General features: G+C 36.8%; 1 protein-coding gene across 15 annotated transcripts in view; it reads right to left on the bottom strand.

The window, feature by feature from the left end:
- Window positions 1-16,427, bottom strand: part of Ppp6r3 (protein phosphatase 6 regulatory subunit 3) — a 142,695-nt gene that overhangs the window by 46,729 nt on the left and 79,539 nt on the right. For all 15 annotated transcript variants that reach the window (XM_023564425.2, XM_063227646.1, XM_063227647.1 and 12 more), the window contains 2 exons: window positions 12,393-12,506; window positions 943-1,072 (listed from right to left, as the gene is read on the bottom strand). In XM_023564425.2, the coding sequence (XP_023420193.2) occupies window positions 943-1,072; window positions 12,393-12,506 (244 nt within the window). The remainder of the gene's footprint in view (window positions 1-942; window positions 1,073-12,392; window positions 12,507-16,427) is intronic.

The following is a 16,427-nucleotide window of genomic DNA, read 5'->3' as shown; positions in this document are numbered from 1 at the left end:
AAATTTTCAGTAACCCATAAAGTAGATAGTCATGGAGATACATACTACAAGGAAAGTGGATCTAATTATACAAGGCAAAATCAAAGAGCAACATGGGAAAACTGGTACAGGAGCAGAACTCTCACAGAGCTGCACAGAATTTCATCCTGACTTACATCTCTGTCTCAAGCCAAGTGGCATGGAGCATAGGAAAACCCACTCACAGGCAGGTGACAGACACCCTTTCCACTAGAGCTTTACCAAGTGTAAGGAAGATTCCCACTTACAGACTGCTGACATCCTCTTTCCTAGTCTTTGTAATGTCCACATGCATTCCACAATTTGCAGGCAGATGCTCCCCACTGAAAATCTAGTGCCCCAAGCCATGGCTTTTCTGCACTGTACACTAAAACCCCAACCTTATATCTCTTAAGTAGCTCATGTGTCTACCAGACTACTTCTACTCTCAATAAGAAAATACAATTTCAAAGATCAAAATCAAAAAATTAACTTTATTGGCTGGGGATATAGCTCAGCAGCATAAGCAACTGCCTAGCCAGCATACAATCTTGAGTTTGATTTCTGGTACCAACCCCCGCACCCTCAAAAGACAAGAACAAAACCACCCTTTAAAGAAGTGCAAAGAATGTACTATAAGAAGAAAACTGCTTGTTTTACTAGTATACCTATGTACCTATGAATTTGAAGAAGAAAAGAACAAGATGCTGTTTTCTAAGCAGATATTTTGTGTAATTCTATCTCATCAGTTTAAACAACATTTATATAGACAAAAGCTCATTTAAAATTATCTTAAAAGCAGTAAGAACATTGGCAGTGTGTCTTTTTAGTATATTCTGCACACACTAACTATAGCTAACTCTGTTATAAAACTCATATACTTTCCAGCAACTGCTCACACCAAATCCCTGGCTGGTCAGCCATGCCTTGGTACAGCCCACCTACCTTGGGTGGCTCAAGCAGGAGTTCATGAAAAGATCGAAGTCTTCCTCTGATGGCTTCTAGAACACTCTTGTTGACTGAACATACCGAATGACTCATGCCAGGTGGGCATATCTCTATATGGCCTTCAAATCTTGAAACAAAGGTAACTTTAGTTATTATAATTTCAGAATAAATCAGTATGCTCCCTACTAACCATGCAGGCAAATCCTCAACGATTATATAACAATAGCATCAATAAGGAACACAGAGTGTATAATAAAAGAGGGAGCTGGGCAAGGTGACACACTGGGAGGACTGAGGCAGGAGGACTGTGAGTTCAAGGCCAATCAGTACAATTCAGCAACTTAGCAAAATCTGGTGTGTGGGGGCTGGGGATTTAGCTCAGCGGCATAAGCGCCTGCCTGGCAAGTAGGCAGCTGTGGGTTCGATTCCCCAGTACCGATAAAAAGGAAAAAGACAAAGGAAAAAAAAAAAAATCTGGTGTGTGTGTGGGGGCGAGGGTCGCCTGTGATATAGCTTAGTACAAAGTCCCTGGATTGAATCCCCTGTATCCACCCCTTTCTCTCAACACATACATCCACAAAGATGGTATAATAAAATCTTCATGGGGACCAGCCAACATGATCTGAAATCCAGAAGGGCTACAGTATCTGGTAAGAAATTACATGATTTCTCTTTTTTGGAAAGGGGTGTGGGGGTGCCAGGGATCGAACCCATGACCTCACACTTGCTAGGCAGGCACTTACGCCACTGAGCTAAATCCTGGCCCCATATGATTTCTTTTAAACCTCTTAACTCCTTATAACTTGCTATTATACTAATAGCAAGTCTCTAACAAGAAAACTTGGAAAACAAAAATGGAGACACAATTCCTAAATTACAGGATACATCGTACAGTCTATCAGTTTGGGATGCTAGTAACAAATGCGTCCATGCATAACAGTTCCATAAAATCGCTCCTGGGTAATAAATGTTGTACATGAAGCCCAGTTATTATGATCCATGACTTGGAAGGAAACTATTCCAGTGGAATGAGATCCACTACTAGGTGTCAGCCAGTACTAGAGACTACAAGGGTACTGTGGTTCTCAAGGTGGGGGCAGGAAAGAGACCAGAAGGGGAAGAACACATCAAGGTTAAGCTCTAAAAATGAGAGATGACGTTTAAATCAAAAGATATACCTCAAAATGCTGTGTTGACTCCAAAGTAGTGCAAACTAGAGGTTAATAGTATTGCTGCTGAAGCAAGACTGCCTGAGCCCAAATCCAGCCTTTTAACTTACTATTTATTAACTGTAATATAAAAAATGGGGCCACCCCAGACCACCGCTCCTTGACTGCTGTCAGAACCAGGCTAATGCAGACAAAAGGCTGCTCACAGTGAGTTCCTGAAGAGTGCTGACCAGTGACTGTGGCTGTAAAACATCTCCAAGCATGAATGATTTCCAACCCCAAGAACTACTGGGAAAGGAGAACAGAAAAAGCCTCTGGCTTTAAATAGAGTACTTTTAAAAATGTGTAGGGCTTCTAATAATTCATGTAGCCAAACTCTCTTCATGTAAGTTTCTATCAAGGCAGCCATGCTTAAAAGTTCTTTAAGGGCCAGGGATTCTGCTCAGCAGCAAAAGCGCTTGCCTGGAAAACTCATGAGTTTGATCCCTGATACCAAAAAAAAAAAAAAAAAAAAAGTTCTTTATAACTCCATAATGCTAGAGTATTTGCATGGTTTTTTTCCTAGTAGTTTTCAATTTATCTCACCTGAATTTACTTTTTTGTAAAATAGACAGTGTAGCCTATTTGTGCCACTTAACCATTGTCCTAGAACTGGCCCTTTACTATATGTACAAAAAAATAAACTACACACTAAAACCTCTTAATCATTTATGTTTTACTCACTGGTTTTTAATACATGCTTTTAGTTGCTCTCATTTTATGTACCTACCCTGACCTAAGTACTATAGTCAATACTCATGGTGTTTTTATAATACACTGGCACAGAAGTGCTATATTTACTATAAAAGCAATGCACTTCAATATGCAGTAGGCAAATTTCTGACCAATGTGTCTGTTTTTAAGAAACTGGCAAGCATTTTTTACAAAGTGGCTGGAGCCTTTGTATTTCCAACAGTAATGTGTGAGGTTCTAATTGCTCCAAATTATTACAGTGAGTGCTGTCCATTTTGTCCTTGCGGTTTAGCCACATAGTAGTCCAAATGGTGGCTCCCCAAAGGAATGCCTACATTTTAATCCTCAGACTGTAAATACCAATTTATTTGGGAAAAGTTCTTTGAAGATGTAATTAATTTAGGATATTGAGATGAAACAGTATCTTGCATTATGCAGGTGGCCCTACATGTCATCACAAGTGTCCTTAGGAGGTAAGACAGAGACACAGGCAAGATGCTACCACAAAGTGTGTGGCCATGAGAGAAGTATGCACAGGTCACTAGAAACTGGAAAAGACAAAAACAATTTTCTCTTAGCAGCTCGGGGAGGAAGCAGCACTGCCGACATCTTGATCTTAGACTTCTAGGATCAGAATACTGAGAAAATCACTACCATTTTAAGCAATGAAGTTTAGGGGTAATTTATTTATAGCCACAAATACAGTTTCTTTGAAAGGTTATAGTGGTATCACAATGTGACTTTAATTTCAAATGAAACTGGTTAATTTTTCATGTATTTATTTGAAATAAATATATATGTATCTTTCCATCTTAAAACTGAATCTTCTTATTCCTTACGTATACAATTTCTTTCTCACACATGATTTGGAAATGTTTTCTGACAACTTGTGGTCAGTCTTTTCTTCAGATAGTATAAACCTGTCACTTTTTTTTTAAAGACTTGGTCTCCCTATGTAGTTCTAACTGGTCTTGAACACAGAGATCCTCCTGCCTCAGCCTCCCAAGTGCTGGCATTACAGACCTGTGTCACCGTGCCTTTTATCTTTTTAATAGTCTTTCAATGAACATAATTTCATATTTTTAATGTAGTCTGAGTTGTCAACTTTTCTTCTGTAGTCTTTGGGACTGAATCCAGGTCCTCACACATGCCTCTCAAGGTCTTAACCCAGGTCACACTATAAAAATTTTCTTTCGTGATCAAGTTTTGACAGTGTATATAAGAAAAATCTGCCAAGCTTTGTGTCAAAGATTGTCTCCTGCTTTCTGGAACTTTCAGCTTTATAAGTTTAGTTATCTGATCCTGAAGTTAATTTTTATATAATCTGTATAATACATTAGGAATTCCAATGGGGGAGGCATCGGCCCATAAAATAGATCCATGACCATTTGTTGAAAATGCTTTCCTTTCTCTACTGAACTGCCTGCACATTTTTGTTCAAAAACCCATTCTATTCTGTTCCAGTTCATGCTTTCACCACACTACCCATTTGTAAGAAGTCCTGCAAACATACAGCATGAGCTTCTACTTTTCTTTTTTTCTTACAAAACTGTTGGCTATTGTATTTGCTCTTTATTTTCATATAACTTTTAGAATTAACTCCCTTTCTATTAAAACTTATATTTAGATTTTGATTGGAATTGCTATGAATCTACAAATCAGTTTGGGTAGAAATGACAACAGTATTTACTCTTTTAATCTATGAACACAGTATCTGCATTTAGGTCATCATTGATTTCAACACTGATTCATCATTGATTTTAAGAATTTCCGCATTAAACTTTTCACATAATGTGGAGTATATCTCAAATTTTCTTTTCTCTGTGGTAGACAAAAGGGTACATTATAAATTTCAAATATTCACTGCTAGTAGAGAAATGCAATTAATCTTTAAATACTGAATTTGTCTCCTACAATCTTGCTAAACTTGTTTGTTATCTATGAGATTTATTCAAAAATACTAGTTAGGGATTTTCTACAAAAACAATACTGACATCTGTGAACAGACAGTTTTATGTTGTCCTTTCTCTGGACACCTTTTTCCTTTCCAGCCCACTGTATTGCCAGGATCTCCTCAAAAAAGGGTGAGTTGACATTGTAATGGTGAATATCTGTGCAACATCCCCTAATTTTGGAAGAAATTATTTTAGTCTTTCTCATTTTTGAAGTTCCTTTTTCCTTTATTAATTTGACAACATTTTAGCATGAAAGAATTTAAAATAAGGTTTTCTTCATTTGTCTGCTGATACACTGATTTGTGAAGGATCAAGAGACATTACCTTGCATTTCCAAGATAAACTGTATTTGACCCACAGCAGGGCTGGGGATATAGCTCAGTGGTAAAGTTGTTACTAGTATGTGCATGCAGACATGCACATACTTTACCCCACAAAAAAGAGGACTGAAAAGTGGTAGACTTGTGATCAGTGGCCAAATTCAGCCCTGAAGATCTGGAATCTAGACACTAAAAATTATCAACTTGATGAAGAGGGGAAAAAAAGGAGACTAGCAGGAAACAGGAAGGAACTGACAGGAAAATTAGAAGCTACAAAGAAGTTGGAGCAATGGACTACAATGGAGAGAAAAGAGTAAAGCAGTTGGAAGTCCCCCCAGCTTCTGTGAAGGAGAGAAAGCTGCTTCTGCAGACTCAGGGTAAGCCCCCAATGCTGGGAGCTCAATGATAGACTGGGCCGGGGACAAGGGCTCAGAAGAGGTGGAGGCCACAGCTACTGTGAACTGCAACAGTAGTGCAGGGTTTCCCCCCAAGTTCCTTCTGCATGGTGGCAAATAGCTAGAGAAAGATTCAATTACGTACTGCCACCGTACTGCCAGAGAGCTTAGTCAGGCACTGTTTCAGGAAGCACTGGATTATTTAAGTGTGAGACTCAGATGAACAGAAAGCTTCACTTCAGGCAGGGTCTTGGCGTAACCACCCCACCACACACACACAGTGACTGAGTGAGAGGTCAGCCATGGGAGACAGTGGTTGACAGGGAAGCAAGTAAAGCGAACCCTTGAGAAACTTAAACTTAGGCCCTGAAAGACATGAACTCCACCCTCCAAGGTGAAAAGCCAAGCCAGACTTGTGCTCTGCACAGAAAAGCCTCACAGTGCTGGCTTTAAGTACTTGAACAACTTCCCCGCTGCCTACATCCACAACAGATTTGAGATCTGACAGCATCCATCGTCTACAAAAATAAGCAAGAACATGCCTTGGTTTAGAAGGCTGCTGCAGTCTAGGGTAAATAGAGGCATCTGAAAGGGGAGGAAGCATCTCATAAATGCAAAGATCATAAAGTGAGGCAAAAAAAAAGCACGCCATCCTGGATTCCAAACCTGCAGATCCTGAAAAAAAGTCATGCATTCAAAATTACAGGAAAAAGCTTTTGTCATGTTTTTGGAGATAATTACTTTCTTTTTCTTCCTTCGCTGGTTTATAGGGATTTGATGAATTTTACCTTCTCCTTTTCTAATTTTTTTTTTTTTTTACACTGCTGGCCTCGAACTCACTTTGTAGCCCAGGCTGGCCTCAAACTCACAGTGATCCTCTTGGTGTGCTTTTTTTCTTATTTTATCTTCTTTTTCCTTGTTAACTATTATCTAACTCTATAAATACCCCTCTACTTGTTAGTAGTACTTCGTTTCACTGTTAAATTCTACTCACTCATCTCCCACTGCCTAATTTTCAAATTTCCTTTCTTTCTCCTGTTTTCAATCCCCCATTTTAATGGTGGCAAGCCTGTAAGCATGCATGCCACAGTGGGTTGTCTGTTTTACTGAAAGTTCTAAAAGGTATACTATCACTGTCCTATATCAATACTAGCAAAACCATTAAATTTTATCAATGTTTAAATAGTTAACTGTATGTTACTAATGTTGAATTCTTTTCTATTGCTAGAAGACATACAGTTGTTAAACTTAGTAGATATTTACTATATGTAAATATTTTGTCTTAGTGTTTATATTATTATAGATATCATGTCTATGGTTTAGGGTGGAATATTATTAGGTGTTTTTGTTTTGTTTTGTTTTGTTGGTACCAGGAATCAAACTCAGAATCTTGTACTTGCCAGGCAGGTGCTGTGCTACTGACTCATATCCCTGAGTCCACATTACTGGTCCTTAAGGAATGTCAATATTCAGTTTGTCTTGAACAATATTATCATAGATGATTTACTTGGTATTGCCAGGATTGCATAGTAATTTCAATTAATAGGTTTCCTCTGTATGCCACTATCTAGATTACATTTTGTGCCTTTAACAATACTGTGGTCCATTCATGGAAAATGGGTAGGGATCAATTACACTTTACCCTCCATCAACAAATTAATAGAGGTGGGGGACTCATGAACATAGGCAAAGGATTATTGTTAGCCATACCCAGATTGTATCAATAGAAAGCAGATATTAAATAAAGACACTTCCACACTAGAAATAAAATCTTTCCACTATAAGCATAAGGTAGAGCAATGAAATGCTTCCCAAATTCCAGCTTTCCCAAGGCTATATCGAGGGGGAAGAAAGAAAAGCCACACAGGCAGATCATTAAAAAAGGATAAGACATGAGATTAAAATCATATATATAAGGTACTCAGTGGACTCACACAAGATACTAAACAGACAGTAGATATAATAAAATGATCAGGTAGCTTACAGAAGACACTAGTAAAAAGGTAGTTGAGCTAGACAAAATGATACAAAACATAGTTTATTTAGTAAAGAATTGGAGTCCATAAAAAGACTTCAAACAAATCTAGGAGATTAAGAATTAAGGGCTGAGGATTTAGCTCAGTGGCTCAAGTGCTTGCCGGGTAAATGCAAGGTCATAAATTCAATCCTTGATACAAAAGAAAAAAAAAAATACAAACTAGCGTGTATGTGTGTGTGGGCAACACAAATGACCAACACGAAGACACAGCATCAGACTTAAAAAGACACTGCTGCTGTCAGGAACCATATTATTCAGAAAAACCTTAAAAACGAAAATATGAAGAATGGATCCAACAGTAGCTAGATCATGCAAAGAAAACAACTCAAGATGAAGTAGAATAAGTGAAAAATCAAGAGCACAAAAACCTGTTTATGACATCACAGAAGAAAATGTTTCAAATACAAGGAATAAAACATACACAACCTCAATAGCCATGATCAAAAGAGAAACCCACCATGATATATTATATAGTAAAAAATCCCTAAAGTTCAATTAAAATGTATTAAAGAAAATGAACAAATCCCTTAAAATGTCAAGCCATCAGAACTGCAGGAGACTTCTCAACATAAAACCTTCAAAGTTAGGAAAACTTGCAGTGAAATGTTTTTTTTAAGATCTACGAAGTGACCCCAAGGCCAGCCTGAAGTGCATAATGAGACCCTGTCTCAAAAAGACCAAAAAAAAAAAAAAAAAAAAGCCACTATATACTGGTTACAAGAACAATTCAATGGAAAAAGATAATGTTTATGAACATAAGGAGTTAGATGCCATGAATATATACAGCTAATCCACCCTTCCCATGAGCCAGCAGTGGCCAGGAGGGGCCAGGAAAAAAAACAAGAAGCCAATCTGCCCTTCCCATGAGCAAGCAGTGGGGAGCCAGGAAGAGAAACAAGAAGCCAAACTACCCCTCCCATGAGCCAGCAGTGGCCATGAGGGGCCATGAAGAGAAACAAGAAGCTAGTTTGTCCCTTTTGTGAGCCAGCCAACAAGTGGGCTGGGAGACAAAAGAGCCCAACCCACCTCCACAAGCAACTGATTCAGAGGGCCACAGGCTGAGTTGATAGCAACTGAGGTACAAAAACAACTTAATGCTTGTATTTGTTTGATTGACTTTGCAGGCCTAAAGCTGGTAATCTGAGCATCTATTTAGAGGATAGCAATATGCAATACAGTAACTGTGGACATTGTTCTCATTGTTTTGCTTTGCTGTTTTATTTTCTTCAAAGTTTTGTTTTGATTCGTTTTATTCTGTTCTGTTTTGTTTGATTTTCTTATAACTGATGACATGGGAAGCAACTGTGAAGATAAGAAGAGGCATTATGGTAACCATTGATGATTTCCTATTATCCTGCTTTAAAGTCCTGTATCACTTTCACTGTTTTGATTGGCTTTGTTCTGTTTTATTTTATTTGGTTTTATTCTCTTTAAAATAAAATATAAAAAAATTATAAACATGAATGCACCAAACAGTGTGCTCAACTTCATAAAACAAACATTAAAAACTGGATATTAAAAATTCACAAAACACCAACACAATTAAAATAGAAGATCTCAATACCCAACTGTTACAAATGGACAGATAACTAGATAAAGAGGTAAACAAAGAAAAATAAAACCTTCAAACACATGGATTTAATAGATTTTTACAGAGTGTTTCCATCAATGACAACACAATACATATTCTCAGCAGACATGGAACTTTCTCCAAAATAGACCACATGCTAGCACATACAGCATGTTTAAGAAATGCAGAAGAATTAAAATTAATTCATGAATATTATTAAGTCATAGTGCAATGAAACTATAAATCAATGGCAAAAGAAATCACAGACATTATGCAAACAAAGGAATATTAAACAAAACAACTTTGAATAACTGACAGGTCACAAAAGTAATCAATGACTACAGGAAATTAAACAATACATTCTTGAATAATTGATGAGTCATAGATGAAATCAAAGAACATCGTTCTTAGAGTCAAACAATAATGCTAGTGAAATATACCAGCATCTATGGGACACACCTAAAGCAGTCCTAAAAGGCGAAGTTTATAGTTATGAATGCCCATATCAGAAAAACAGAGCAAGTGCAAATAAATAACCTAATGTTGTACCTCAGGGTCCTGGAAAAAAAAGAACAACATAAATCTGTTCTTTACTGGATGCAGGCTGCCAAGGCATAGGTTCAAGTGGGCTATTGGACTTAATGTCAACAGGCAGGGGGTCCGCTTGCTCCCCTTCTCCCCATGTGTTATATCTGTCGAGGACCTGGCTGGCTGGTTACTTTCTGTCTCTGCTGCAGCGAGCTGTGTTCCTCTGGAGGCTAGGCACTGCTCCTGGGTCTCAAGTCTGGTCTCTCCCATGATGTTGAGGGGGCTGCTGCTCTTTCATGTGTGTTGGGGGTAGGGGGAATCCACTCTCTCGTGTTGGCTAGGGGGAACAGTGGTGCACTTTCCTTAAAATTCTTATGTTGATATGCTAACCTTCAACATGAAGGTACTAGAAGTAGAGCTTTCGGGAGGTAGTAAAGTAGGTCATATACTGAGACCTCATGAATGGGATTAGTGCCCTTACAAAAAGAGAGCAGTGTTTGCTGCTTCTCTGCAATGTGAAGACACCGTATAAAGGTAGCCACCTGACACCACACCAAACACTGGATCTGCCAGTTCATTGATATTACACTTCTTAGTCTACAGATTGAGAATTAAGTATGTGTTATTTAAGCCCTCCAGTCTATGATAATCTGTTACAGCAGCACAAACCAGGATATGTGTAAAAATTCCATGTGTACTTCAAAAGAATATTTTGCTGTTCCTCTGGGGAATTTTTGCAAGTGTCAATCGGGTTGAGTTGACTGACAGTATTGTTCAAGATGTTTGTATTCTTAAGATTTTCTGCTTAAATGTTCTGCCAAGTTCTATTTCTACACAGAAAAAAGACAAAGATAGTACATAGTCCACATTAACCCATACCATTTCCTCTACTAATACCTTATATTAATATTGTACTTGTCATCATAAACAAATACTGACACATAAAATTCATAATTTATTCAGATTTTCATTTATTTTTACCTAAAGCATTTTCTGTTCCAGAATCCCATCAAAGAACCTACATCATATTTAGCTGTCACGTCTTCTTAGCCACTTTTTAACTGACAGACTGTTTTTTTTATTACCTTACAGCTGAGTACTGGTCTGGTCAGGTATTTTGCAGGATATCCTTCTACTGGGGCATGCTGGCGTTTTCTTAATGATTTGAACTCTTTGGGAAAAAGACCATAGGGCTAAAGCTCTATCACTAATATATCATATCAAAGGCATGCATTAATGGCATGCCTTATCACTGCTGCTAATTACCTGACTGACAATGTGTAAGGTTTCTCCATTGAGAAGTTACTCTTCTTATTCTCTTTTCTCATACTGTACTGTGTGGAAGGACATCACTAAAGGCAAACCATGTCTAAAAAGTAGGGAGATATAGTTTAACTCCTTGAGGGTAGAGTATCTACACAATCCATTTACAATTCTACATGACAGGTATTTTATCTATTCTTTCAATCATTTAGTTACATTGCTATGGACTTAAAGATGTGTATTTTATAATACTGGTTATAATACTAATTTATTTTGTTATGCAAATTATCTCAGCTTTGGCCACAGGAAGCTCTGCCTTGTGGCTCCAGTGTCCTTTTTGGACAGATGCTATCATTTGTATTTGTGTGTGTGTGTGTGTGTGTGTGTGTGTGTGTGTGTGTGTGTGTGCGCGTGTGTGTATAATTTGAGTATTTCCTTCACATCTGGCACTGTTAAGACTATTTATTGTCCTACCAGTTTCTCAAAGGACCCATTTTTATCTAGATACTTTTAAGATGGATACCTGGGACTCTGAAATCTTATAGGATAAGGCTAAAATCTAAATTGTAAACATTTAATCTTGCTTGTTTTTCTATAAACCTTTCTGGTTTGAGAGGAAAAATTCTGGCCAGAAATTTCCCTGTATTATTCTTTTTTTCAAATTGTCTTTTCTGACTAGATTACATAATTATGGGAATTTTTTTCCCATAGGTAAAACTTTGTTTTTTCTTAGATTTATTTCTTTATTAAATCACAGTAAACCCCACTTTGTATGTTCCACTTTTGTAACTTGAATAACTATTTGTAAGAGGAAAATATGTAAATATCAACTACTGATTTCTTACTATTTATTCTTTCTTTGAAAGTATGTATTATTTCTACCCATTTTGTGTTTTGTTTATTCTTTAAATAAATTTTTTTTTTAAAAAAGAGAGGAAAAAATAAATAAATAAATCACAGTAGTCCAGCGCTGTAGATACAGCGCCACAAGCACCTGTCTGGTAAGAGTGAGATTGTGACTTCAATCCCCAGTACCAAAAAAATTAAAAATTAAAATTAAAATATAAAATATAATACAATAAAATAAATCACAGTACTCCCCATAAGCCTACAGCCTACCGGACTACCTAACCTGCTTTCAAATTTTGCAACTAATCATAGTAATCTCAATGGTTTTGAAGCAAAACCATCAAGATATATACCACCACCTGTATAATAAATTGCTTAACTTACTTAAAATATGATTTTCCAAGGAAGACATACAAAACTGCAGATAAAATCTCCAAATTACAACATACTTGAAGCAGTGCCAACAAATGGCCCTTCCATTATTATTGATCCAAGATTAAATGAACCAGCAACACAACAGAAATCTGGGCAGGTGGGGCTAAGTAAAGCTGTTTCAACTCTTAGCATTAAAACAAAATCTAAAAGAAAAACAACATGGATTGTTTGACAAAATTAAAGGAAAGCTTACGTTGGTCGTCGTGTCTCAAGTAAAGTCAGCAAAATCTGGATTGCACTGACTATGGCTGATTCATTTTTCTCCTTGTGGAAAATATTTGATAGAAGCTGCTCTATAATTTCTTGCCTAGGGAAATAAATAGTCAAGCACTAATTGCAAGATCATTTAACACTAACAATATATATGAGTTCATCTACTCATGGGCACATTTACTTTGCTTAAGAATTTATTTTAGTATACTTATGAAAGTAAGTAATTTCTGATTATTTTAAATGCAACTCAGACAATACACACCATACATACACGCATGTACACACAGAACCTGCTTCCTCTCAGTCAAATAATCTGGACCCTGAATGCATTTGCCAATCTTGCTGATTGATAGCCAACAAATTTAAAGGCTTGAAATTACCTCTTCCTGAGACCAAGGTGGTGGTAGTGATTATGGCTAAGGGTTGGTAGGACTTAAAATCTTTCATCCCCACAGAAGGAGATAAAATTGTCGATAAGGCCAATTAGAAACCATAAATGTTGCCTTACAAATGTATGAATTATAATTAACAAAGATTTAAAGCAGACAAAAAGGCAAACATCAATGGTTACCTTTTAGTCTGCAATTAAAATTTGATAAGTCAAAATAATATGGTACAGTGAAATAGATCTGACTAATCTACTGCCAAAAAGCATTCTCTACAGACTCTTCCATTACACTTCTCTCACATGCATACAAGATCACAAATAACAAAGTACAGTACTTAAATTTATATGGACATTCTCTAGGGAAACCTCAGTTTCTCTGGATCTCAGTGACTTTCCAAATGCATGTAAATTAAAAAGAATCTTAGTCAGTACGGTAGCACACATCTGTAACCTCAGTATTCTGGCAGGCTGAGGAAAGAAGACCTCAACTCTGAGCCCAGCTTGAGCAATTTAGGAAAAACCTGTCTCAAAATAAAAAAATTTAAATAGGGGTAGTAGCTCAGTGCAAAGCCAGCTAGGTTGCTCCTGGTTGCTCACCTGGCAAAGATGCCAATCAACCCCAAGGTACAACCATACTGTTTTGCACATCATCTCCCTTAACCCAAGAGCAACAAGGAACAGAGAACTGTTCTATTGGAAGAAAAGTAAAAAATCAGGTATTTAACCTAACTTTAAAAGATCTTGTAGTTTCCAAGTACTCCAAGAACAGCACTAAAACTATCTATGAGACCACCAGTCCAAAGAGTGCTGTATTAGGCACAGTATACATTTATCTACAGGATAAATATTAAATCTGGAACTGAGCTCTGGAAAACAGACTTTTACTAAGTATGCTTGTTTTGGTTTTGGTGGTACTAGGAATCAAACTCAGGACCTTGCACTTGGTCCAGGCAGGCACTTATGCCACTAAGCTATATCCCTGATCCCAACTATGGATATTCTTGAGGTGGTGGCTAGCCTTAATGTAAGGGGGCTGACACAACAGGCAACTAACTGTACGTACCATACAACTGTAATAATATCCTCATTCAACTGTAATATTCTTACTATCAGAGCGTAAAATCACAGTATTATAACTAATGATGCCTGAAGGCAATGCCTAACTGGCCCAAGTTATTTCATGGCTACAAACTGAAACTTCTGCCATACTCATGAATGAAATTCTACTAATGAAGAACAAAATAACCAGCAAAAACTTAGAAGATTCAACAACACATTCTCAGTCCTACCTAGACATACAACTTCCATCAAACACAGAGGAAATTATAAAATGAAGCAGTGAGCTTATCAAATAAGATCAAAGGAATGGTTTCAAATTCTTTAGATAAAAAAGCACTTATTTACATGATAGAGAAAACACACAGTCTGCCAGAAAAATGTACACATATTCCAGGAAAAGAAAATTATATATTTTGTCAACAGATGGTATTATGCTCATATGGAGGACCCTAGAGGATGTCATATATCACAGAAAACCCACTACATTGCCAGCCCTTAGAGAAGAAATTGAAAATGCATGTGCAGCAATCTCAATGACCAAGGTTATCCAAACAGCAGTTCATTGCAGAAATAAAAGTCTAAAAGCTAATGGGTACCACTTTGGGCACTCTTATAATTATAGAGGCCAAAGGTAACTTGTATTACTCTCATGATGTCTTAATAAATTTAGTATTAAAATATTTACATTTTTTTTAATCCTGAAGTGTATGTATATATTTTTGGCAGACTCTGTATTTACTTTCCTATTATTAAAAACAAAGAGTACTAGACAGGTATTAGTAAAATTTATGATAGATTGTTTATGCATGAAGTATGCAAGTTCTTTATCCATATCTTTGGGATGATGGCTCACACAACTAACTAGCTCAAATCTAACTTGTAAACTCAGTATCCAGAATGAAGAGGCACACAATCCAATTCTTATATAACAATTTCATGTACTTTCAAATTTTAAATTCTTCCAGAGTAAATACACGGAATATATCCAATTTAGGTCCAGATTGCATCCTAAGGTAAATATTCATTATCAAATACTTCAGAACATTTAATGAAAATTTCCTGATACCACTGATATTCTACCATGCTCTTTAATCTTACCTATTTGAAACACCCTTACATGCTAGCCTACACCTATCTGTAAAAGTGATGTTTACATACATATACAGCGATGCACATTTGTGGGTTGACACAGGTAATTTAACGGTGCACTATGTGTTGCCAGAAAGTTCTTACTATATTGTACAACAATTACATTATTTATTAAAGATGTCATTAGAATGTAATGTATTTGTTCAATACATACAGATGCTATCATGATTAGTAAAAGTTTTCCAAATTCATAGAAGCCCCGTCACTGTTTTCTCAATCAACAGACACTAAAAAAAAACTGCCACAACATAGGAGTGTGTCAGGTATTAGGTTTGGTTTTCTCACTTTTTAAAATTTTTTTTTTGGGGGGTCGGGGGGGCTGGAGACCAAACTCCTGACCTTGCACTTGGCAGGTGCATTTATGCCACTAAGATAAATCCCTGTTGGTTTTCGCTTTAAAAGATGGGGGGGGGGGGGGATGAGGAAGCATTGTTACAAAGTCTCCCCACTACGAAGTGCAGGGAAGGTTTTATATTCAGTGATATTGCAGGGCTAGTGATTCATGAGGTTCATGTATTTGAAGAAATTCACTCTAATACTTTATGACATACGTTACACACATATACTTGTCTTTGTTTCCAAAATTACAGTTGTCTGACTCAGGACTACAGATATTGTTTTGAAATATTAACTCAAGCACATACACAGTCTTAATGGCTCTGTGGCTCCCACATTTGGTTCAAATAAGGGTGTGTGGATGGTGGTGGTGGCCCAAATGAACTCAAGAGATTACTACTGAATAATGTAAAGCATACTGACCACTTTACACATGCAGCTACCAATCAACAGTCAAAATATAACTTATCTGATTTGACCTGTTCGAAGTATAAATACAGACCGGATTTCAAGACATTGTACCCCCCCCCCAAATTAAACTACATGTAACTCTTATCTGTGTTGGATAGCATTGTGCTAAACCATATGAAATTGCTAATATTTTGTTTTTTTACGTTACTCAAATGGAAATTTTATAAGGTTCAACCTAATATAATTAGCATGTGAATGCAGAAGATCTTGTATGATTAAAAGGAGTATATATGCCATTTTACTTAGCAGCTTGTAATCTGTTGCAGTTTTGCTACTTCAGGAAATGGATCAAATCTATGCTTTTCTGCAATGCATGCTGGCAATAGTAACTTTACTGTTCACGGTTTAAAATAAGCTACATCATCTCTAACTTGTTCCTTACTTATCTCAGTCTTAGCAAAGCAATAAGACAGACTAGTGTTTTACTTTGACAAAAAAGTAATCTCCAGCACCAAAAAAAAAAAGCCTCACTAGATAGGAAGACTAAAAAGGAAAACCAACTGAAGTAAAATGCAGCAAGACTACCATTCATACTTCATGCTGACCTAATATGTACTCTCCAATTATACATTCAAAGTGGGGTAATGTCTCAATTTTGTCTATTAGCACATT

The sequence above is a fragment of the Cavia porcellus genome, unplaced genomic scaffold (assembly GCF_034190915.1).
Source record: "Cavia porcellus strain 051 isolate PalLab524CR breed Dunkin Hartley unplaced genomic scaffold, mCavPor4.1 scaffold_17, whole genome shotgun sequence".
Taxonomy (NCBI): domain Eukaryota; kingdom Metazoa; phylum Chordata; class Mammalia; order Rodentia; family Caviidae; genus Cavia; species Cavia porcellus.
The sequence above is the reverse complement of the archived record's forward strand: the minus strand, read 5'-3'. Positions and strand labels throughout refer to the sequence as shown.